The sequence below is a fragment of the Sebastes umbrosus genome, chromosome 2 (assembly GCF_015220745.1).
Source record: "Sebastes umbrosus isolate fSebUmb1 chromosome 2, fSebUmb1.pri, whole genome shotgun sequence".
NCBI lineage: Eukaryota > Metazoa > Chordata > Actinopteri > Perciformes > Sebastidae > Sebastes > Sebastes umbrosus.
The window spans coordinates 37897945-37921654 of NC_051270.1; the positions used below are offsets into that span (position 1 = coordinate 37897945).

Here is a 23710-nt window from a genome sequence, read left to right on the forward strand (position 1 = left end):
AATTTAAAGAACATAGATAATTAGAATGGCACTCAGAGAGTGCAGACCTCCCCAAACGCGTGACATTAAAAAACAGATCACAGCTCACAGCTGGCGGTACCGTGAGGTGGTCGGCTCTTGTTATTAACACCGTGTGGTTTCCGTGTAACATATTGGCGGATGCCTCTCTCATTCAGCAGCCTTGTTATGTCTGTATAACGTTACACTACGTTGTCTCTCATCCGGTCATCCACAGCTGTTTTCTTTCTCACCGCGGACGACCAGCGGCTTCCTCACACACGTGTTATACCCCGTGGTTTTAATGCTCAGGCTGATCGGAATCCTTAAAAACATTCCTGAATCCGGATCATGATCCGGATCGCCACCAAAATCTAATGGATTGTTCATTGTGCCACACCCCAACCCTCCAAAAACTTTCATTCAAATCCATCACGGACTTTTGGAGTAATCCTGCTAACAGACAAACAAACAAACCAACGCTGGTGAAAACATAACCTCCTTCCTAGGCCTTCGGCCTTGGCGGAGGTAATAAAGCCAGACCACACAGACACACACACACACACACAGAGAGAGAGAGATCAGCAACATTTGGGCCTGATCATCATTATCCCTTTATTGTTCTGAAATGGTCATATGAAAGATTAAGTCTACCTACATGTTTCCATGGAAGGTAAAATAGCCCATAAATCTCAGCTAAGATAAACTAGCCTCTATTAACCTCCTGACTGAGGACAGGGCTGGGGCTTTCTGACTTTTATTTTTAAAGAATTATGAGATTTTCCTCTGCATCTGAACCTGGAGATATCAAATGGGAATTCAGTGTTTTGTTATTAACTATAACCTGTGATAGTGTGGCTCACAGCCAGAAGATTCACACAGCTCTGCTTTACCAATATTAAACTAGGATGTTATGCTATCACAAGTCACAGCTAGCCAGCAAGCCAGAAGGCTAAACAACCGGATTGAGGGATGGTTACTCGACTGTAGCTGGTACTACCCAACATACCTAGCAAAGCAAACTATGCTATACGTTTCTCTATAACTGTATTTAACTTTTACACGATTGAAAAGTGCTTCATCTGATTAATCGGTATTTTACGATGTGGGAGTGAGGATGTGTTGCAAATACCGTCGCTTGGTCAGTGTGTTCCTCGGCACCGGAGGACCAATTCACGGGGGTACTCCTCTTGCTTTACTTTTGGACGTGTCAGCGGACGGCTGTCAAAATACGCTTGTTACATACATAGTGCCACTTTCAAAATAAACTTCACCGGAAGTTAGGTTTAGGAAACACAACCACTTAGTTAAGGGTTAGGAAACGCTCTGGTTGACGTTGACTTCACTGACTAGCGACTCAACCGGGCTGACAATACCGATGAGTCACATGACTAATGACTGATGTTACAAAATAAGTCAACGTTTACTTTTGTTTCAAACGAGACACAAACAGTGGTCTTGTGTTTGTTGTACTTGTCGTGTAAAGTGTTGTGTGTGTCTTCCTCCCTTGGACATAAAGAGAGGTTCTACTTGACTTTCTGTTCTCTTTTTAGCGGTAACAAAAAAGAGAGACTGTACATAAGAAAACTGTCTGTATGATACTCAGATCCTTCATGAACAAAGTAGGACTATGGCAGGGGTCGGCAACCTTTACTATCAAAAGAGCCATTTTAGGCAAAAACTAAAAAAACTAAAATCTGTCTGGAGCAGCAAAACATTTGAGCATTGTGATGAAGGTAACACAGTTTATAGTCTAAGTATATAGTATATAAGTCTAATGCAGTGAGGGCCAAAGTGCAAATTGAGGGAAAAACAATCTGAGATTTACAGAATAAAGTCATAACTTAAAAAGAAAAAAAGTCGTAATATTACGAGAAAAAAGTCATAACTTTACGAGAAAAAAAGTCATAATATTGTGAGAATAAAGTCATAACTTAACGAGAAAAAAGTAGGAATATTACGAGAATAAAGTCATAACTTTACGAGAAAAAAAGAAAATAGGACGTAAAATTACTACTTTATAATATTATGACATTATTCTCATAATATTCCGACTTTCTTTTCTCGTAAACTTCTGACTTAATTCTCATAATATCACTTTATTCTCGAAATCTTAGATTTACGTTCTTTCCCTCAATGTGACCCTAATACTCTGTCGTACCGTCGTACCATAGACCTACAACAATGATACATAAAAATGAAAATGTAAACAAAGAACAGTTATTCATTTCCATTTTTAAAAATCCACAGGGAGCCACTGGAGAGGAGCTATAATAAGCTGCAGGTTGCAGGACCCCTGGTTTAGGGCAAGCCACGTAGTCAAGCCCATTTTTGTTCATCCGAAAAAAGCTGGAAAATCTAAACTTGAAGTCAAATGAATTTCTACATTTCCTTTTTACACCGGTGTGATTTTCTTTCTCTTTTAGCTGTGTCTTTGTTGTTTGCCATTGTTATATGCTGCTGAGGCTCTTCTCCACCAGAGATGAAAATGATTGTTTTAATGATATTGTCCAACTTGAATTATTCTAACTACTTCTAAGCTTTGGAAACACCATTAACCTAACCAACATGCCAATTATTGAAGACTGAACTGGGTTGCGCAGGAATAAAAGAGAGGAGGGAGAAAGAGGGAGGGCAGGATAAAATAGTTGCCAATTTGTTTGCTGTGTGCTGGAACTGTACTAGACTTCTTTTTGAAGCGCCTGACAAGCAGGTGAGATCAAAGTCATGGGACCAAAAGAGGCTCAGCTAGCGATTGTCAGGAGACGAGAGGCAGCGGCTGGGTTCAGCCCTCTGATCACCGCCTCACCAAAGAAATCTTTGTCATGAGAAAAAGTACAGCAGAAAGGGTTCAAAGGTCATTTTGATTTGCTCTGGATATGGTACCTCCTTTTTCCTCAGCTAAAGGGTGGTGGGGGGGGGGGGTAAGAAAAGAACCTGGCTAATAACCTTTGTATTATTGCAGAAAAGAAACCCTTTTGTGCCAAGAGGGTTTTTTTGGGGTGGTCGGTGGTGGTGGGGGGGATTTTTGGGGAGGTCAATTAAAAAAGGAGCCCTGCAATCTTTCTTTTCATTTCATGCCTGAAGGAGAGAAAAAAGGGAAAGTTAAAATGTATGCTTTGGGGTTTTGTTCTCAGAGCACTTCATGTGGCTGGGTGTGGATTCATTTGTCAAGTGGACGATGGCAAAAGGATGGAAATATTTCAGTTGGGTAAATAATCGAGAATTGGCCGAGCTTTTTCTCTTGCATTTTCTTCTAAACACAGGTGCTGAATACTTCCTAAAATGCATCGAGGACGCGCTGGGATCCGATCGCTCCGGCCACGTCGTGGAGGCGGTCAGGAATGCGAGTGTGCCAGTGTACATGTGAACTCGAATGGCTCCCCGGCCACATTGAAGGACCAATTAGTCAACTCTGTATTGTGTAGATAGCAGAACAAAGCTCGGAAACACAGTTGATTTGCCTCTGCCAAATAAGTCGGACGAGGTTCTGAAGTCTGTACCCGAGCCGAGGCATCAAACGGCTGCTGCTGCGAGCCTCCCTCTCACTCGATGGCTGAGAACACTTTTTTTTTTTTTGGTTTAGCTGTGGTTGAAGGCGAGCAGGGAATCTAATACAAGTGATCTCTCGAGATGCGTTTGATGATCTGTGTCCAGCACATCTGTGAGAGCATGGAAAGAAGATGCAACCACCGCTGAACATATAAGGATTGGACTTTGCCATTAAGGACTCCTGAGCTACGTGGTTTCTGAGGTCACAAATGGGGCTAAACCCCTAACCCTACAGAAGAGGGGACCAAGCCCATCCTGCTCAAATGCATCTCCATGTTAAGATCTAAAATGAGGCCTATGAAGTTTTGATTTAGCTCTGTTTCACCTGGCATCTTCGAAATTACAAAACAACAAACGTATCCTAATGTGTAGAGGAAGATGTGAGTGTGTGTGCACGAGCGCCTCACAATTGGAGAGCGTTTGCCCTGCTTATTGCTGGGACGCATTGTGGGCGGCGCGGAGGGGGAGCGTAATTAAAATAGTTTCTGAGAGAAACAGCAAGCCACATCTGAGGTTCCCACCCTCTTCCAGCATTTAACCACATCAAGAGCATCTCACTTAGAAACGGCCACCAGCGCGACCGCCGATACACACACGGCCCCGGCTTGATGTTTCGGTGTGTTGTCTGACTCGCGAGGGGTCTCTGAGCGCATACATTACACGCGCACACATTTGTAATTAAAAAGAGAGCTGCCTTTTTTTCTGATCATCGGGGGTAAATAAAGTGACAGAGGCAAGCTAGCCGGTGATGTATGGGAGGGGAAGACAAATTAACCGTCGACTCTCTGGGGGAGATTCTCAGGCAAGAGGCCCTCGTAGCAGCGGGTGGAGCAGCGCCAAAGGGCAAGAGAGATTTGTAGATGATGGTGCTAATTACCAGAATGCAAACCATAATGCGACCAAGATGGAAGCAATTTAGGCAGTAGTCATTTAGCCTGCTGCTCTTCCGCCCACCGGCTGCTGCCTAGCCAGAGCCGGGGCATTAGGATGGGAAAAAAGTCTGGGACAAAAATCCATTGCTCGGGTGGAGGATGAAGAATTAAGGCACAGACAGAGAGGGTTCTTGTGGCGTGAGGAGCACATGGAGAGACTTCATTCATTTGTCTTTCTGTCTTAACTTGAACAGAAAACGACCCCTCAGCGTCAGCGGGGCAATGCTTACAGGTCAGGAGGAGGAAGGGGCATCTAAATACTTTAGGAGAAAGAGACTTTAATCTGCTGAGCGAAGACGTTTGATTCCCAAGTTAACCCGCCAGTGGAGGCGGGGTCACCACCTCTGGAAGAACTCTGGATCTCTGCAGGACTGTGCTGCCAGCGAGGAGCTCCGATTCAAGACATATTACAGAAGTAATGACCTAAGCCTCTCCTGATGGGAAAGAAGTCTGGGACACTGTTCACCGTCGCTCGGCAAGCACCTGACGAATGTATCTATACTTCAGGTAGATGCGGACCACCCAAAAGTCAAAGTTCTGAACACTCAGAATGCTTCTTAAGATTTGGAAGGTAAAGTTGTGTCCCACAGTGGCCAATGGAAATCCTCCAGTGTGAGAGATGAGAGGGGAGAGGCCTAAAAGTCTGAATTCAGTTGACAAAGTTGTAATAAGTTAAGTGTGTTTTTTAAAGGACAGTCCTGTTCCTCACCTGTTGCAGAGCCTGCCTGCAGGCTCAGCCCGCCTGTATAATTTGGGATGTCTAATTGCTCTTTCAGGATATTTCAGAAGAGGAGTTCAGAGGAGAGAGCTGTTCCGCACTCAGCCACTGGTGTAATTTTATCCACGCCGCAGTCTCTCACTTCACACAGAGCCGATACCCTTTTGCCTCCCCCCTTTCCTTTGTATCAATTGGTCGGAGTTCAGCCTATTGTCGCCACAAGCTTCTTTTATATCTGCGCTCCAGCCGGAGCAGAGGCTCTCAGTCAGACCCGCAGGAGGAGGGGGGTTTTCAGCAGCAGCAGCAGAGAGGAGCGGTGGGCGGCTGGTGGAGCTGTCTGTCTGTCTGTACGTCAGCGGAGCGTCTTCTCGGGGCTCGGATGGAGCTCTCCAACGCCGGGGCCCCGACTCTTTAATGGGACCCCCGAGAGCCGGACAAGAGGTTTTTAACATTTTTTTCCACCACTATCGTTGCTCCACGGCCATGCCACAATGCTGATGATCCATGTGCTGTGTTGTTGCTGAGCCTGCTGGTGGAGCCCGTTAGTCCCCGCGGGGCCCGCTGCGCACAGGGCCAGGCCTGCGACCCCGGCCGCGGAGGGACGCCGGGGGCCGCGGAGGAGTCTATGAACACCTCGGAGGAGCACCGAGACGAAGGAAACTCTACTGCGCTACCAAATACCATCTACAGATTCATCCTAACGGGAAGATAGATGGATCACTGGAGGAGAACGACCCGTTCAGTGAGTAGTCACTCAACTTTTACGCACAGAGAAGTTCACCTACACAGATATATTAAGATATAGAGGTTCATGTGACACATGTGATAGATTTTATTACAAATGTTTTATGTTTTATGTTTTATTATTTGTTTAAAGAAAGCTTTTTAAAAAATTTAAAAAAAAAAAAAAAATTAAATTGCAGATTTGTGGAATGAAACGAGACATTAAGTTTATTAATATAGCTTTAAATGTATTAAAAATGTGTAGTATGCATAATATTTGGATGTTATTTATTTGTTTGTGTCATTAGTAAACTCTGACAAGGTGAATCTATCAGAGTTTCACTGTCAGTTACTTCAGCGGAGCGCGTCCGTGATAGGTAGCCTGCGCGCGTGCGTGCGCGTGTGTGTGCGTGTGAAATCATGTCACAGGTTAATCTCTATTGGAAGTGTAGCCTATCAGACACAGTGTTAAGATCCAGGCGGGACAAAGGTGATGTCCATTAGAGCCGTGCGTGTGCAGCGTGCACTGGGCCCCTGACTGATCAAGCACTGATTCAAAAAGCCAATAATAATAATAATAATAGGAGAAGGAGGCGGTAAACACAACCGGAAATTAATTTATTTTATTGGAAGTATGACAAAATGTGTCGTTTTGTTTTACATAAGTTAACTTGTTGTGTTTTAGAACTGCTTACCGAGTGTTGTCAGTGGAACGATCAATACATCTCTGAAAGACTTTAGAACCATAATGAATCTTCTTAAAACATCCCCAGAGCCACAGAGCAGAGGTTATACAGCTGGTATGTCATCTCACTGTTGTATGTTTCTCTGTATTGCAGGCATCATGGAGATCACGGCGGTGGACGTGGGTGTCGTGGCCATAAAAGGGCTTTTCTCCGGCAGATATCTGGCCATGAACGATAAAGGACGGCTGTATGCCTCGGTGGGTACAGATGTCATCTCGTCATCTAAATGTGTCACCTTCTCTTCAACACACACAGCTCCCCGCTGACGCCGGACCAGAGGCAGCAGCTTAAAGGCCTCAAATATGACAACGGTTTTAATGTTGTAAACATCACATGTTGCTCTGGCCTTAATTATTGTTTTATGGCTGATAGCAGTGGCAGAGGGTGTGGGAGATGAGTGCAATGCAAACACTCACAGCGTCTTTGAGAGGTTGAATCAAAAACATACAGCAAGCCTCAAATATAACAAAGGTTTTAATGCGGTAACATTACAGTGTCGCTCTGGCCTGAATTATTGTTTTATGGCTGATAGCAGTGGCAGAGGTTGTGGGAGATGAGTGCAATGCAAACACTCACAGCGTCTTTGAGAGGTTGAATCAAAAACATACGGTAAGCCGCATGACAAACGTGGCTCACTGGTTCTTTCTTTCTCATCTCCCCAGGAAGTGTTCAACAAAGAGTGTGAATTTGTGGAGCGGATCCACGAGTTGGGGTACAACACCTACGCGTCCCGCCACCATTCCACTGAGCAGGCGCTGCCGGGTGGGGGCAGCGGCAGCAAGCGGCGGGCCAGCGCTAAGCGCCAGTGGTACGTTTCCATTAACGGCAAAGGCCGGCCACGGCGAGGCTTTTAAAACCCGGAGCACGGACAAAGCCTCGCTGTTCCTGCCTCGGGTGCTGGGCAACAAGGACCACGAGATGGTGAGGCGGCTGAGAGACAGTCAGAGCGCACAGCAACACCACCACCACACGCATCACCACAGTGGCCGAGGCGACCGCCGTAGACGGCGACATCGCGCCAGGAAAGGCCAGGGCAGACGGTCAGATGACTGAGCAGACTTTTTAGATGGGAGCTGACCCCACGGCACCTCTGACTCGTCCAAACATGCACCCCCGGATCTCGGCACATGCTGCAGCCTGATTGCAGCGGAGGATGTTGGGAGAACGGCTCGGATTCTGCGCTCTGGATTAGCACCAGTTTGTTGTTGTTGTTGATGCACAGAAAACGAACTATAGAAGAAGGAAAGACAGAGCGTTGGGGCACATATATCAATCTTCCACTTCAAGAGACTTTGACACACACAGCTGTGTAATTTTCTATTTACTGACGTCCGACTTTTTTTAAATGCTACTGTTGTGTAAACAAATGTATTAATATAGTTAAAAACTTCCATCGTACTTTGTAAAAAGTTCTACTTTTGTACAAGAAACGATTTCACCATCAATTTCACACTGAGAAAAAAAGCTTTTAAAAGTGCTTCTATTATTGTAAATACAGTATGCACTATGCATGTACAGTGACTTTATAGCTTTTCATTTCACAAACAGTATATTATACAATATTTTGGTCATTTGAAGTGCTAACAAATATGATGAATACCGAAGAGAGGATTTTTATTCAGCAAAGCACTTTTAATATCAGATTCACATTAAGAGGCAAAGGGAGCTCGGTGTGAGACGGACGTGGTCGGCTGTATTTTTACGTTACAATGTGATAGTCTACTGTCTGTAAACTGAAAGATGTACTTTGTATATTTTTTACTAATGACATGAATATTTATTTGGTGCCTGTGTTGTAAGTTATTGATAATACTATCTCTGCATTTTTACCAGTGTTGCTGTTTGTTTCATAGTTTTTTCTCTCACCTCCCTGGTTCCAATATAAAACACAATGGTACTGACCCGAGGAAACAACTGTTCTTTGATTTTGTTCAAACAAGTTTTCGCAGCCAAAGTTTGTCTTCACAGACGTGGAATAATATCCTATCCTCTGTGTTCTTGTGGTTTAGTAGAGATCAGCCGTGGACACGATGCAGCTGAACCCGTGTATGTGTGTTTTCTTTCACAATGATCGATCTCATCGTGAGCTTCCATGTTGAAATTCTGAAAACGAGGTTTTGATATCACATACTAAGTAAAAATTATACAAACAAAAACACATGTTTTTAACAGCAGGACTTGAACAAAGACATGATGGACTTCTCTACCTTTCCTTAATCACACACGGGACAGGGTTACCACATTTACATTTGATTTAACTGTAAAATAAAAGCTATCATACTGTCAATACATTGGAATGGTCAAACCTGAGGATTATCTCATAGTTTCTTAGTATATTTTAGTATTAAAATACACATATAGTCGAATAATGACTTTTGGGACCATTGAATAGAGAGCAGCCTGCTGTGTAGAGCTGTTGTAAACAGGTGTGGCTGTTAGTTACACTAGGTTAGCTAGGTTTATTACAACTTAGGGGGGTGCACATTTAGAGCTGTAACCCCCCCTCCCACCTCTTTCTGCCTCTCTCTCTCTCTCTCTACATTTGACATTATCCCTCTCCCCCCGCTGCAGCTCATTTTGTTAAAGTGCTGCACCTGTTGCCGCAAAACGGACCAAGCAGAAACTACAAAGACGGCCATCAATGCAAAATTCGTCACAAGCAGCATTGGGGACTATTTTGGATGTTCAGGTTTTTGCCTTGCCTCGCTCCCATCTATAGGTAGCAGCGTATAAAGCCTTGTCATTCTATACCTGCGGGCTGGGGAGGCTTCCTGTTGCCCGGACAATAGCTCCTCCCAAGGGGGGCCTGGGAAGCGATGTCGCCTGAGACTTTTGGGCTTTTTTTTTTTTTTTTTTTGAAACACCGACCAAAAAGCCACAGAGTTGATAAACAAGGCAGGCCCTCCTGAAAGCAGAAACTGTGTCATACAAAGTATAACACCTTGCTATGGCTTGTTATGAATGCCAAACTCTAGTATTACTCAACAGGAATGCGGGACTTCAGAGAGGTTATGGGCCTTTTGTGTCTGTTGCACTTAACAACGGTAATCTTCTGATTGTCTCTCTACATGCCCTTTCTGTCCATGACGTCCTACTAAGAGTTACCGGCCGGGCAATAAAAAACACATTCAGCTGTAATATTCGCCGGGCTGAAGGATTCCTTGGAGAGCATTTGGATGTGAATTACATATTACTTAAATCATTGTGAGCCTATCATTCAGAGGGTGAGCCACAGAGGATCCCTTTCCCCACAGCTTCAGTAAGCTGGGACTTAATGGGACACATGTTTGTCCTTCTAGGTGTTCCCTGGAAAATCTGTGTGTTCATGTAAAAGGCCTCTCTAATAAAGCCACCCTTTATAAAGGTTTACAAGTTGTAACTAATGACCTGCCTTATAAGAAATAAATACATTTATAAATAGATTATACAGTTATAAACCATTAATAAGAACACATTGGGGTTGTGAAAAATAATTTTGACTGGACTGGACTGTGTGAAAAGTTATCTTCTGGCTACAGAGGATCCGGACCAAAATCTATTCATTAACAACTTATTAAACATTTATTATATATATATATATATATATATATATGTTATAAATGTATATTTATCAAGGATTCACAATCCTTTTAACCTTAAAAAGATGTTCTTATTAAAGTTATAACTTATAACTGATCTAAAAATGACTATTATAATTCATTAAAGGTCCCATGTTGTAGAAGTGAGTTTTTCATGTCTTTTATATTATAAAGCAGGTTTAAGTGCTATAAAAAATACTGTTAAACTATCAAAACCCTCAATATACGGAGAAACACACACAGCCCGTATTCAGAAATTGTGAGTTTGAAACAAGCCGTTAGGATTTCTGTCCATTTGTGATGTCACAAATATATAATATTTAGACCATCAGGTGGTTTTAAACGTAAATATTCTAAATGCTTCACAGTTTATTTCCTGTTGCAGTGTATGTAAATGACATCAGCTGACAGGAAGTAAACATGGACCCAAACTGTTGCCTAGCAACGCAATTCCGTTGAAATGCACTAAAACGGAGCGTTTCAGGCAGAGGGTGAATACAGATATTCAGGCAGACAGTATGAGGAAAATAAAAGGTTTTTTTTAACATTAGAGCATGTAAATATGTTCTAGCAGAAACACAAAATACAAGTATGAACCTGAAAATGTGCATGATTTGGGACCTTTAATGAAGTTGTTATTTACAACTTATAACCCCTTTAAAAGGAGTGCCTTAATGGAAAGAGGTACTTTTTTCTTAATCTGACTTTTCTTTAAGTGCACACACCTTTTACACAAATGACTACAGGGTGTTTGTTATGCTGTCATCATCATGTTACACGTGTATTACAAGTAGACTTGCTCTCTGCTGGTACTGAATGTTGCAAATGGGACTTTTTAAGCAGTCTTCTTACAAAGATGTGACACAGCACTGAGGACAGTTTGTTCATTTTGTTATTATTTATTAGGTTTAAACATAAACATGGTCCCTGAATGCAGTACAGAAGTGTTCACTTGTAAACAGTGACCCCTAGAGGCAGATAGCTGCCTCTCTACCAGACACCAGTGGTCCGTTGCCTCCTGTAAATGTGCATGTGATTTGACCATGCAGTCTCAGTTTGGCAGAGCTGCTCAGTGCCTTCTGCAGGAAGCCTGCAGCCAGTAAAAACAGGAAATATCCAACCATTTCAGACTTTTTAGTAGTATTAAAAAAAAGCAAAGGACATAAAGTGTTATTCTTCATGCCCAAAGTGATGTTTCAACACATATCAGAATGTTCATCTTTTCACCAACAGAATGAAAAGTTTTCAAAAGCTCAGCTGAAGGACACCACTTTAAAGGTCCCATATAGTAAAAAGGGAGATTTTCATGTCTTTGTATATTATAAGGCAGGTTTAAGTGCTATATAAATACTGTTAAACTATTAAAACGCTAGACCGTTAGGATTTCTGTCCATTTGTGATGTCACAAATATACAATATTTAGACCATTAGGGGGTTTTAAAAATAAACATTCTAAATACGTCCCAGTTATTTACTGTTGCAGTGTATGTGAATGACATCACCTGAAAGTAAGTAAACATGGACCCAAACTGTTGCCTAGCAACGCAATTCCGTTGAAATGCACTAAAACGAAGCGTTTCAGACAGAAGGTGAATAAAGGTATATTCAGGCAGACAGTATAAGGAAAATAAAGTTTTTTTAACATTACAGCATGGGAACATGTTCTTGTAGAAACACAAAATACAAGTATGAACGTGAAATTGAGCACGATATGGGACCTTTAAACCATAGTTGAACACAGTTACAAACACGTTTGACATATTTACCCCAATCATCTGAATATTTAGAAAAAAAAAAGCTACTTAAATGTTTTGCTTTTAAAAACTACACATAAGCCTGGATGAGAAATTATTCTACAGAAGTCCTTCGAAAGACAGTATGTGGCAATAAAAGCTAAGCATTTTATTCAGGGAATTACGTAATGTAGACAAATTCATCGGTACAAGTCACTTAGCGAATCCAGTCTGGCAGCAGTTCAGTGACAGCTGTCTAGCTGGCCGGCATCCAACTGTACTGTGCCAACAATATCAGAGGAAATGTCTCTCTTCCTCTGTTTGGATACACAGAACATGACACTGGATATACATATTACACAGGTAGCACACCTTTTCACACCTTACAGACATGTGTGACATGAATTCCGGCTGATATCTGAACAGATTAATGTTTAGTGTCTCATACATTAGATGGTTAGACTATATTAGCTGGTTATTACTGCAGCATATATGCAAGGAATAAAAAGGGGAATAAGGGAAAGAATTATAGTTTGAATTTTTCCAGAATAATGACTAAATTAAGTTTCCATGAACACAACATTCAGAAGATGAACTCACTTTCTGTGCACTGTATGTACACTTTATGTACACCACTTTTTTTTCTGAGGGTCTTCCAGCTTTTAAAGGTCCCATATCGTGCTCATGTTCAGGTTTATACTTGTATTTTGTGTTTCTACTCGAACATGTTCCCATGCTGTAATGTTAAAAAAAAACTTTATTTTCCTCATATTGTCTGCCTGAACATACCTGTATTCACCCTCTTTCTGAAACGCTCCGTTTTAGTGCATTTCAACGGAATTACAACGGAATTGCGTTGATAGGCAACAGTTTGGGTCCATGTTTTACTTCCTGTGAGCTGATGTTATTCACATACACTGCAACAGGAAATAAACTGGGACACATTTAGAATATTTACATTTAAAACTGTGTAATGGTCTAAATATTGTATATTTGTGACATCACAAATGGACAGAAATCCTTGTTTCAAACGCACAATTTCTGAATACGGGCTGTGTGTGTTTCTCCGTATAGTGAGTGTTTTGATAGTTTAACAGTATTTATAAAGCACCTAAACCGGCTTTATAATATAAAAATCTCACTTTTTACAATATGGGACCTTTAAGGTTGATTTTTGGTTGAAAAAATGCTCGGGCCCAGCAAAAAGACAAAGGGAGACTGTGCTGTGCCTGGGTCAACACAAGCATGGTTTCCATAGTTATAATCAGTGATAATTCTTTTTGATTGAAAGTAAAATAAAAAAGCCATGTCGTTGTCCTGTGTTCATGAATTATAAAGAAGATGCAGTGCATAGCTTTGCAAGTGTTGAATAAACAAGTCAGTGAACGAATGCTTGTGTTGAATGTTGAGACATTTTAGGATCTGAATTGCAGCTGTCACCCAGTGAAATCTAAAACCTCTTTCCCTCAGCATAATTCATTGCGTACATGCAACCTAAAACCACAATGGCTTCAGTACAACATAAACAAAATATAAAGCTGTACATACTGTAACTTACAAAACCCAGCGTGACTGGAGAGAAACACCTCAACTTAATGTTATTTTAAAGTGTTAATAGGAGATTACAGAACCATGGACAGCAACAGAACAGGACTTGCTGGTCTGGTCGGCACACAAACGTCTTCAGGTCCTCACTTACAGGAACACTCTGAACCGCCCGGCTCAGATTCTAGAGGTCCAGTGTTGCGTCGGTCATTCTGGAGATCCTGTGGTCAACCAGTGGTTGTGTCTAGAAGGTAACCCGCAAATTGCAAAAACTCTCACAAGACTCGCTGCCCGACGACCTATCCTTACCTAAACTATTCAAGGTCAATGCCTAACCTTAACTGTTCAAGGTCAGTGCCTAACCTTAACTATTCAAGGTCAATATTAAAGGTCAGTTCCTAACCTAAAACTATTCAAGGTCAATGCCTAACCTTAACTATTCAAGGTCAATATTAAAGGTCAGTTCCTAACCTTAACTATTCAAGGTCAATATTAAAGGTCAGTACCTAACCTTAACTATTCAATGTCAGTATTCAAGGTCAGTGCCTAACCTTAACTATTCAAGGTCAATGCCTAACCTAAACTAGGCAAGGTCAGTTCCTAACCTTAACCATTCAAGATCAATACCTAACCTAAACTATTCAAGGTCAATGCCTAACCTAAACTATTCAAGGTCAATGCCTAACCTTACCTTTTCAAGGTCAATGCCTAACCTTAACTATTCAAGGTCAATGCCTAACCTTAAGCATCTTGCGCAAGTTTCACAATCAGTTGTCTTGAAGGTCTAGCAGTCCATTAGCCCATAAGGTCCTGAGGGTCTAGCGGCCCATAAGTTCTCTTTCCAGTGGTCCAGTGGTCAGTAAGTAGTTCTGGGGGTCCAGTTGTCAATAAGTTGGTCAGTATGTTGTTCTGGAGCTTGATGAGTCCATCAGTTGTCCTGGAGGTCCAGTGGTCAATAAGTTGTTCTGGAGATTCTGTTATCAATAAGTTGTTCTGGAGGTTCAGTGGTCAATAAATTGTTCTGGAGGTCTAGCGTTCAATAAGTTGTTCTGGAGGTCTAGTGGTCAATACTTTGTTCTGGACGTTCAGCGGTCAATAAGTTGTTCTGGAGGTCCAGTAGTCCATCAGTTGTCCTGGAGGTCCAGCGGTCAATAAGTTGTCCTGGAGCTTCAGTGGTCAATACTTTGTTCTGGAGGTCCAGTGGCCAATACTTTGTTCTGGAAGTACAGCAGTCAATAAGTTGTTCTGGAGGTCCAGTGGTCAATAAGTTGTTCTGGAGGTCCAGTGGTCAATAAGTTGTCCTGGAGCTTCAGTGGTCAAAACTTTGTTCTGGAGGTCCAGTGGCCAATACTTTGTTCTGGAAGTACAGCAGTCAAAAAGTTGTTCTGGAGGTCCAGTGGTCAATAAGTTGTTCTGGAGGTCTAGTGGTCAATAAGTTGTCCTGGAGCTTCAGAGGTCAATACTTTGTTCTGGAGGTCCAGTGGTCAATAAGTTGATCAATACGTTTGTCTGGAGGTCCAGTGGTCAATAAGTTGGTCAGTATGTTGTTCTGGAGGTCCAGTGGTCAATAAGTTGTTCCAGAGGTCCAGCGGTCAATACTTTGTTCCGGAGGTACAGCGATCAATAAGTTGTTCTGGAGGTCCAGTGGTCAATAAGTTGTTCTGGAGTTCCAATGGTCAATAAGTTGTCCTGGAGCTTCAGAGGTCAATAAGTTGATCAATATGTTTTTCTGGAGGTCCAGCGGTCAATACTTTGTTCTGGAGGTACAGCAGTCAATAAGTTGTCCTGGAGCTTCAGAGGTCAATACTTTGTTCTGGAGGTCCAGAGGTCAATAAGTTGATCAATACGTTTTTTTGGAGGTCCAGCGGTCAATAAATTGTTCTGGAGGTCCAGTGGTCAATAAGTGTTTCCGGAGATCCAGTGGTCAATAAATTGTTCTGGAGGTCCAGTGGTCAATAAGTTGTTCTGAAGATCCAGGAGTCCATAAGTTGTCCTGGAGGTCCAGTGGTCAATAAATTGTTCTTGAGGTCCAAGAGTCCATCAGTTGTCCTGGAGGTCCAGTGGTCCACGAGTTGGCCTGGAGGTCGATTGGTTTTATATGATGGCCCTTTTCTGGTCCTTGACAGCCTCCGTGGAGGTTTGATGGACTACTGGCGTTGTTTTGGTCCAGGCAGGCGACCTGGGGGGTGCTTTGGTACACCAGACTTCCAGACTGGGTCCTGTTGGACCTGACTGGTATGTCAGCCATTTTTGGGGTTTTGATAGTTATCAACCTAGGCGCCTCGACACCACGGGATTGTCTCTAAGATCTGACTGCATTCATGGAGCCATTTGGCAGCACACAAAGAAACAACGTCGACGTACATTGAGGATCAGCCAAATGTGAACGTGAGAAAACGTTTCATGCGTGGTCAATGAGGAGCAGGACCGAGCCACCCCAGAGATCAAAGGACTCTGTCTCTGGGGGGTGACAGACAGGGAAGACCTTTAGTGCTCCAACATAGAGATACATAATAGGACACTCGACAGGGAGGGTAAATGGTAGCGCTTGACATATATTGCAGGGATAATAGCATTGATGAAATGGTGAAATAAAGGGGGGGGGAGCCATTTAGTTTGCTTTATTTCAATCGACATCAAAAGCAATGCACCAGTGCATCGGAATGACACACATCAAAGGCACGCTGCCATGACACCAGTTAGTTATTATAATCTAACAACAAATCATTTAACAAAAAAACATAGTATTTCAGAGACGCATTTGAGTTTTGCTGTCTTAAAAGGTTCCATATCATGCTCATTTTCAGGTTCATACTTGTATTTTGTGTTTCTACTAGAACAGGTTTACATGCTGTAATGTTAAAAAAAAAAAATTATTTTCCTCATAAATGTCTGCCTGAGTATACCTGTATTTACCCTCTGTCTGAAACGCTCCATTTTAGTGCATGCAACGGAATTGCAACGGAATTGCAATGGAATTGCATTGCCAGGCAACAGCTTGGTTCCATGTTTACTTCCTGTCAGCTGATGTTATTTGTATACACTGCAACAGGATATAAACTGGGACACATTTAGAATGTTTATGTTTAAAATCGTGTAATGGTCTAAATATTGTATATTTGTGACATCACAAATGGACAGAAATCCTAACGGCTTGTTTCAAACACACAATTTCTGAATACGGGCTGTGTGTATTTCTCCGTATAGTAAGCTTTTGATAGTTTAACAGTATTTATATATAGCACTTAAACCTGCTTTATAGTATAATAGACCTGAAAATTTCACTTTTTACAATATGGGACCTTTAAAACAATTATAATGCACCAAACTGAAAGTCCAGTGGTGGCATCTGCAAATAAAATGGTGAGCTCGCTGGGTTTCCCTGTGTGAGCCATCAACAACGTCCCTGGATATGAAACAGAAAAGGGCAAGCTTTTAGAACAGAAAAGAAACATACAATCAAATAATAAGAATACACAAAAAAAACTAACTTTAGGGTGTAATGAAATAACATTTACAACACACCACCAGGCTAAAATCATTTGTGAGGACTAAAACTGTCAAGAGTTTCAGGTTTCTAATGGGACTCTTTCTTCAGCAGGAGGATGTACTGTATGTTTATTTTATTTTATTACAAAAACACATATCACAGTTCACAAACTGGACAAGTTATTCAGTTGTCACGTCAGAGCTGTGTAAAGTTTGGGCCAACAATGACAACCATACTTAAATTCTCTATTTAGTCTTGCCATTGTTTTCTCTGAGGGCCGGAACGTGATTTCCCTTCTACCAGTCTTAAGTTAGCGCGTTTTTCATTTGGTTGAATTGGACCTGTGTTTTTTCCTGTTATTGTTCATTTATAGAACTGTCTCCTGTCTCGACACCACCGCCTGTTAACTTGGCCGTTTCCTATTTTACATCCTCCCATACATAAATTATGATATTCTGCTACTGATAATGATCACACAAAGAAGTTTTCTTTTTATCATAATAACGCCTTTATTCATGTCTTTTCTACAAACTTGTGTGACTTATTTTCTCTCAGATAACACACACAGCTATTATTTCACTCTGTTTTGGTTGCGTCCTGATTGTGAAAACGTAGTTTGTTAAGATTTTCTCTCCTAAGTGTGGAGCTGTGATGTAATGTGTCTGCAGGTATAAATATAGAGGCATGGCTGCGCGGCGTCCATGCAGATCAATGTCGCTCCGGAGCTGCAGTAAACCAGTGCGCCTGTCGGTCTGGGAATGAGCGACACTTCCACACGCTCCGCTCCGCCGCGCTCCGCTCCGCCGCGCTGCCGCTGCTGCCGCCGCCGCGTCCGCTGCTGCTGCTGCCGCTACTGTTTCGTCTTATTCTCGCTTCATTGGAAAGGCAAACGCCGGGAGGCTGCTTTCAGAGCCCGACCCGGGATGGGCTCTCTGGCGGCCCTGAGGACCGTCCTGGTCCTGGGCCTGGTGACCGGACTGGCGGGAGGCGCCCCCAGCCTGAACGTCACGGCGGACCGCCTGGAGGCCCTGTACTCCCGGTCCCTGGCGCGGATCCCGGGGGAGAAGCGGGAGGAGGTGAGCCGGGACGGAGACTACCTCCTGGGCATCAAGAGGCTGAGACGCCTCTACTGCAACGTGGGAATCGGCTTTCACATTCAGGTGTTACCGGACGGGAAAATAACGGGAGTACACAACGAAAACCGACACAGTAAGTTTGTTAAAATGATTTATTAATTTGATATTAAAGCAGCTGATTATTTATTTTATTTCCTCACTTTTGACGTTTTTATTGTAACTCTCAGTTTCTCACAGGATGGTTGGTTTTAAACAACAAGAACAACAAAGTTACTAACAAAGCTGATAAATAGTTTTTTTATACGCTTTGAATATATAAAGTAATAACTAAAACAATAGCCTATTATTTAGATGTTTCCAGTCACTGACTAAACCACCTGCTGATCCAAACCTTCACTTTTCACTCCAATCAATACTAGACCGATAGATAGATAGATAGTAACTTTATTAATCCCGAGGGAAATTCAAGTTTCCAGCATCACAGTTCCATAGTGCAAAACATGTTAGTAAAAAGGTAGTAAAAAAGTTAGTAGTACAAAGTACAAAAACATATACCAGATATAAAAATATCTATATACCTATAATACTGAGCTCCTGCTCCTCCTGGTTACAGATGAGGCTATTGATCCAACATCTGGAGGCCTTCCATAGTGCCTCTGAGCATTATGTGTGCTGGTTCTTTCTAGCCCTGACTTGTGTGTAACCAGAGCTCGCTTGTGATCCAGGCAGCAGACCAGCCAGCACCTAAAGTTAGGACACAGCGCATAGACCCATCTGTTAAGACAGATTAACCCCAGCAGTCTGGCCAAGACATGGTCATACACCGGGCTCGCATTTGCAGACACGAAGAATAACAAATATCTATTTACCTTTCATGTCAAATCTAATCCCTGTCATCCCGGCTTTGTGAAGTGTGCTCCTACTATCTGAGTGGCATGAAGGGCGAGCTGTGGAATTGACAGGCTGCCTTGGAGAACTTCAAACATGTTGGGGTGTTTTTTGTGCTGCCTCTGAACTATTTTGAGACAAGGCATAAAGATTCGAGGAGATACATTACAGAAAAATCTCTGTGAGGAATTCAAGCCACTGTAAAACATTTGTAAAATGATGGCAGGAACAAAGGACACTGCTGTAACCCACCGGCTTGTCAAGGCCAAGTGAGAAACTGCATCAGTAAATGGCTCCGCATTTAATGTCATTTACCTCCACAGATGTACAAAAGAATACAATAATGAGTGATGACTGACCAGATGTTGTTATTTGGGCCAGTTGTTACGTGTTAGCAACCAAACCTCAGAGGAAATATTGGTCTTTTTGTGACTTCCGTAAGCCACAAATTGTCACATGACATCAAGCTGAATGTGACAGCTCTATTTTTCATAAAATATTCTGAGATATTTTAGTCATGTTTAAGCCCAGTTTTGGGATTCGGTTAGATCACCTTGGTTAAGATCAGGATTTCATTACTGTACTTGTAAAATTCTGTTTGAATTGACAGTTTGAGTTCACACAGTTCACAATTCTTCACCCTTTATTGACAAAAATCTACAATGAGATCAGGCTGCCATACCTAACTAAAATGAATGTACTTGTGTTACTGAGCATCACATAGTTGACACACTGCATCACCTGTAAAAGGTTTAAATATGTCAGTGCTCATCAGCATTTACAGCTCGAATCTCAGATAGAAACTGAATCCTACAGCTTTCTGAGTAAACAGCTCATCTTCGGGGACACACGTCCTGTAATGTATGTCAGTGTCTGTGCGGAGCAGCAGGTTTGGTTCCCTCCAGCAGACCGGTGTGTTTGACTGTGTGTGTGTGTGTGTGTGTGTGTGTGCTTTGTTTTTCCCTGCAGGTCTTTTGCAGATCTCTCCGGTGGAGAGAGGAGTGGTGACTCTGCTGGGCGTTCGCAGCAGACTCTTTCTGGCCATGAACCGGCGAGGAAAGCTCTACGGATCTGTGAGTGCACCAACACTGTGACTGACTTACACATACACATACATACACATTAAAGCTAGGGCTGGTGATGCTGAGAAACTAGCCAGAGTACACTCGATTTTAAAGATTATCCAACTGAAAAACTGAGTCCAGTGTTGCAAACTCTTTTCCAATGAAATTAGCTAGCAGCTCTAGCTCCAAGAGTCCCTGAATCTAGAGAGAACGTCACCAAGTCATCAACATTGACAGTCCGTCCCCTTCAGACCTCCCTCCAAAAGACACTCACCCACAATTATCATAATGAACGTCAACAGGGTCCAAAATTAAGCACCAAATGTGGGTCGATTTAAACCTCAGAAGGCTCTCCGCCACGCTGGTGAGTAAACATTTGTACCAAAATAGTCATGTGATAAAAAAACTATGATCTGTGACACTGAGAGTCTCTACCACATTTTGGTGTCATTTACAGGCGCACTCCTCTGCTCTCTGTGTCGGAGTTTGACACGCACACTAGGGGAGTTACGAGAACCGATACTTCGGTACCGAGTTGATGCCAAAGTTCTGAAAACATTAAAAGTACTTGTTTTTCTACTCAGGGCTGGAGACTAACGGCGTCCCAGGGACGATAGAAAATGTGTTTGGGACGCAGTAAACTCACAACCGACAAGATTTCTTAAAAACTAGAATGTTACAGTAGGATCCTCCCTGCCGTGCCAGACCAGGATCCAATCCCGGGTGAGAAGCACGTTGGGCCGCTGCACCGTAGTCCGGCCTAGGGCCCAACCTGAACAGCTGAGGGGGCGAGGCCCGAGACCTTCCCTGATAATGCTATAATTGTGAATATTGTGCTGATTTCAACACGGAAAGGTGTCATTGATTTACACTGTGATGTGTTCAGGCTCTATTCAGTAACAATTAGTATTGAGCGAAGGTCCCTTTTTTTTGTCAGAGCATTCGATTTATTAATTGCTGTAGGGATGTAAGGTGAATTTAAACTAATATAACAAAAATATATATATTTGAACAGTACTACCAACCCTACCTTTAAGTCTAAAAGTACTGGAACTGTCATAAAAAATAATCACCATTGTCCCTCCAGATTTTTTCCCAGAAAATATACAGAGGGCATGACCTCGGTGCCGTCGATGTTAGCTTTCAATCGCTGAAACTAAAATGTCTCACGGGAAAATTCCTAAAATCCAGATGGGGTTCAGGAGCAGGTTGCATAAGTGTTAACTAGATGGAGATTTGCACATCACCAACTTAATAATTAAATTAGAATTAAACAAGTTGCACCACTAGTGGCTAGTTCTACGGAAAGAGAAGTTATTACTGAATATTTATTACACGGCTGTGTTGAATACTCGATTCTGATTGGTCAATCACGGCGTTCTGTGGTCTGTAATTTCTTTATAACAGACCGTTGCTATTTATAACAGACCGTTGTTATGTATGACAGACCGTTGCTATGGGCGCAGCTCTGATGTCGGACTCTGGCGGACTGTTTTTGTGTCAAAATATTGATTTCTTCAGTAAGTAGCCGTGTAATAAGTGGGATAATGTACAGCGAGCCGGTCATTGTTGTGAAAAAAAGTTATATGGTACACGGTTAACATATTTGACCTGGCAGTTGATCAAAATGCTGTTTAATAATGATGTAAACTGGGAAGATTTTTAATTACAATTGACAAAAACAACACAATATATCTCAAATTACAAAAAAATATGGTAAATGGACTTGCATTCATATAGCTCCTTTCTAGTCTTCCGTGACCTGAAACACAAAACATTTCTTCATGTATGCAGACGTATGAAAAAATCAATCCTACATGTACAAAGGGACTATACTGTAGCATTTACGTATATTGTATGGTTTGTCCCCTGCAAACTGGTATTTTCAGATGCAATGTGTAACGGCTCGTGATGCTGCTGTAGTTACAGAAGGACTTGCCTTACACCACAAACTTAGTGATGAATTTACGAATACCTAGTGCGACCCAATCCTCACCTGATCACCAATGTGTGGACAAATAGAACTACCTGGTTACCTTCGGCCTAGGAAGAGGTTATGTTTTCACTGGCGTTGGTTTGTTAGTTTGTTTGTTTGTTTGTCTGTTAGCAGGATTACTCCAAAAGTCTGTGATGGATTTGAATGAAATTGTTGTGGGGTGTGGCACAATGAACAATTCATTCGATTTTGATGGCGATCCGGATCATGATCCGGATTCAGGAATTTTTTAAGATTCCGATCAGCCAGAACCTTAAGACCTCTGGGTATAACACATGCGCAGTGTAACTGATGACGCGTTGATGACGCATGACCCCGCCTCTTTCCTTCAGAGACAGAGACAGAGAGAGTGGGGGGGTGGTGGGGGACACCTGTAGATTTGTCGTTTTTCACATTAAACTCTGTGAAATGACAGTTGAGTTGGACCAAAGCTCACTTGGTGATTGTTGGAAAGAGTAACGACGATGGTTTAGGTGAGTTTTATTTTGTTTCTGTCTAGTTTGAATGAAGTGTTTTACGATGCTCCGCTACGTACAGCTGATCTCAATATAAACAAAAATACACGTGGATGATGGCACAAGCTGAACGGAGGGGGGGGGGGGGCAATCGTTACTCGGGCACCTTGGCGGAGGTCTGCGCTCTCCGATTGCCATTCTAGTTAACAACAAGAGATAGAATGACTAAATTCAATTGTAAAGAGCCTCGTGATTCCAGCTCACCAGCTATTCTTCCACTCAGTGATCCTGAGTCCTGCCTCACTCACATCATTCATCATTTGATAATCTCATTTTTTATATACAAGCTACTGTACAATGGTCTTGTGTGTCTGAATAAAGCAATTGTTTGATAGTAATCACAACGAACAATACAGACTTACAGAATCCCCCCCCCCCCACACACACACACACACACACAGAAATGTCACGTCATCTTTGTTTTGTCTCTGCCTCAAAACAATCAGCATTTTCAACTAATCCTGACTGCGCACATCTCCGTCTTTTCTCTTTTTCAGTTACACTACAACAACGAGTGTAAGTTCAGAGAGAAGCTCCTCGCCAACAACTACAACGCCTACGAGTCGGCGGTCTACCCGAGGATGTTCATCGGCCCTGAGTAAGAACGGCAAAACAAAAAAGAGGAAACCGAGTGTCACCCGCCATGACCGGTGACACATTTCTTGCCAAGAATCTAGTGGCCTCATAAATAGACTTCACCTCAATATGGAGACAGAGGAGGTGGGGGGGGGTGGGAGGGGGACTTTGGGGGGACTCCAAACCATGATGCACTTTCACTTATGCAAGTGTACCATATTGCTTTAGCTTTGTATATATTCATTTTTCTTTTTTATTTATGTTAACATTTATGTTTTTTTGAGGAGGGGGGATGTCTTTTTACTGAGTTTAAGAGGGGATCAAAGATGCTAAACACATAATTTATGTTTTCATTTTCTAATTTATCAGATATTTGCTGCTACTGAATGATGTTGTTTTTTTCTTTGCAATGATGGGAAAATTGTTTTTGTTTGGTGGTTAGGGTTCAACCAAACAGGACCTTCTTGAGTCTTAGACTAAAAAATAAATGAGGCGTGAGTGTCTTTGGTGTCAGAAGTGGCACTGATTGCCAAAAGCTCCAGCTCCTTTGTGTGGCACTGGAGCCTAATTGAAACAGTATC

General features: G+C 42.3%; 2 protein-coding genes and 1 long non-coding RNA gene across 3 annotated transcripts; 2 read left to right on the forward strand and 1 right to left on the reverse strand.

The window, feature by feature from the left end:
* The first annotated feature begins 4703 nt into the window (after nt 1-4703).
* On the forward strand, nt 4704-8752 carry fgf3 (fibroblast growth factor 3). Its single transcript, XM_037753940.1, is given in 6 exon segments — nt 4704-4713; nt 5628-5786; nt 5789-5941; nt 6762-6865; nt 7331-7516; nt 7518-8752. Coding segments are annotated over 6 exon segments (816 nt in total). The 3' UTR covers nt 7722-8752.
* An 8031-nt stretch (nt 8753-16783) lies between these two features.
* LOC119499924 lies at nt 16784-19067 on the reverse strand. The gene is made up of 3 exons (XR_005209485.1): nt 18960-19067; nt 18669-18834; nt 16784-16930 (listed from the first exon to the last, which is right to left on the reverse strand). It is a non-coding gene; the product is annotated as an uncharacterized LOC119499924 (long non-coding RNA).
* Nucleotides 17749-23265, forward strand: fgf4 (fibroblast growth factor 4). Its single transcript, XM_037789153.1, has 3 exons — nt 17749-18223; nt 19948-20051; nt 23051-23265. Exons 1-3 carry the CDS (start codon nt 17773-17775, stop codon nt 23153-23155), a joined length of 660 nt encoding a protein of 219 aa, XP_037645081.1. The 5' UTR covers nt 17749-17772; the 3' UTR covers nt 23156-23265.
* Nucleotides 23266-23710: the final 445 nt, after the last annotated feature.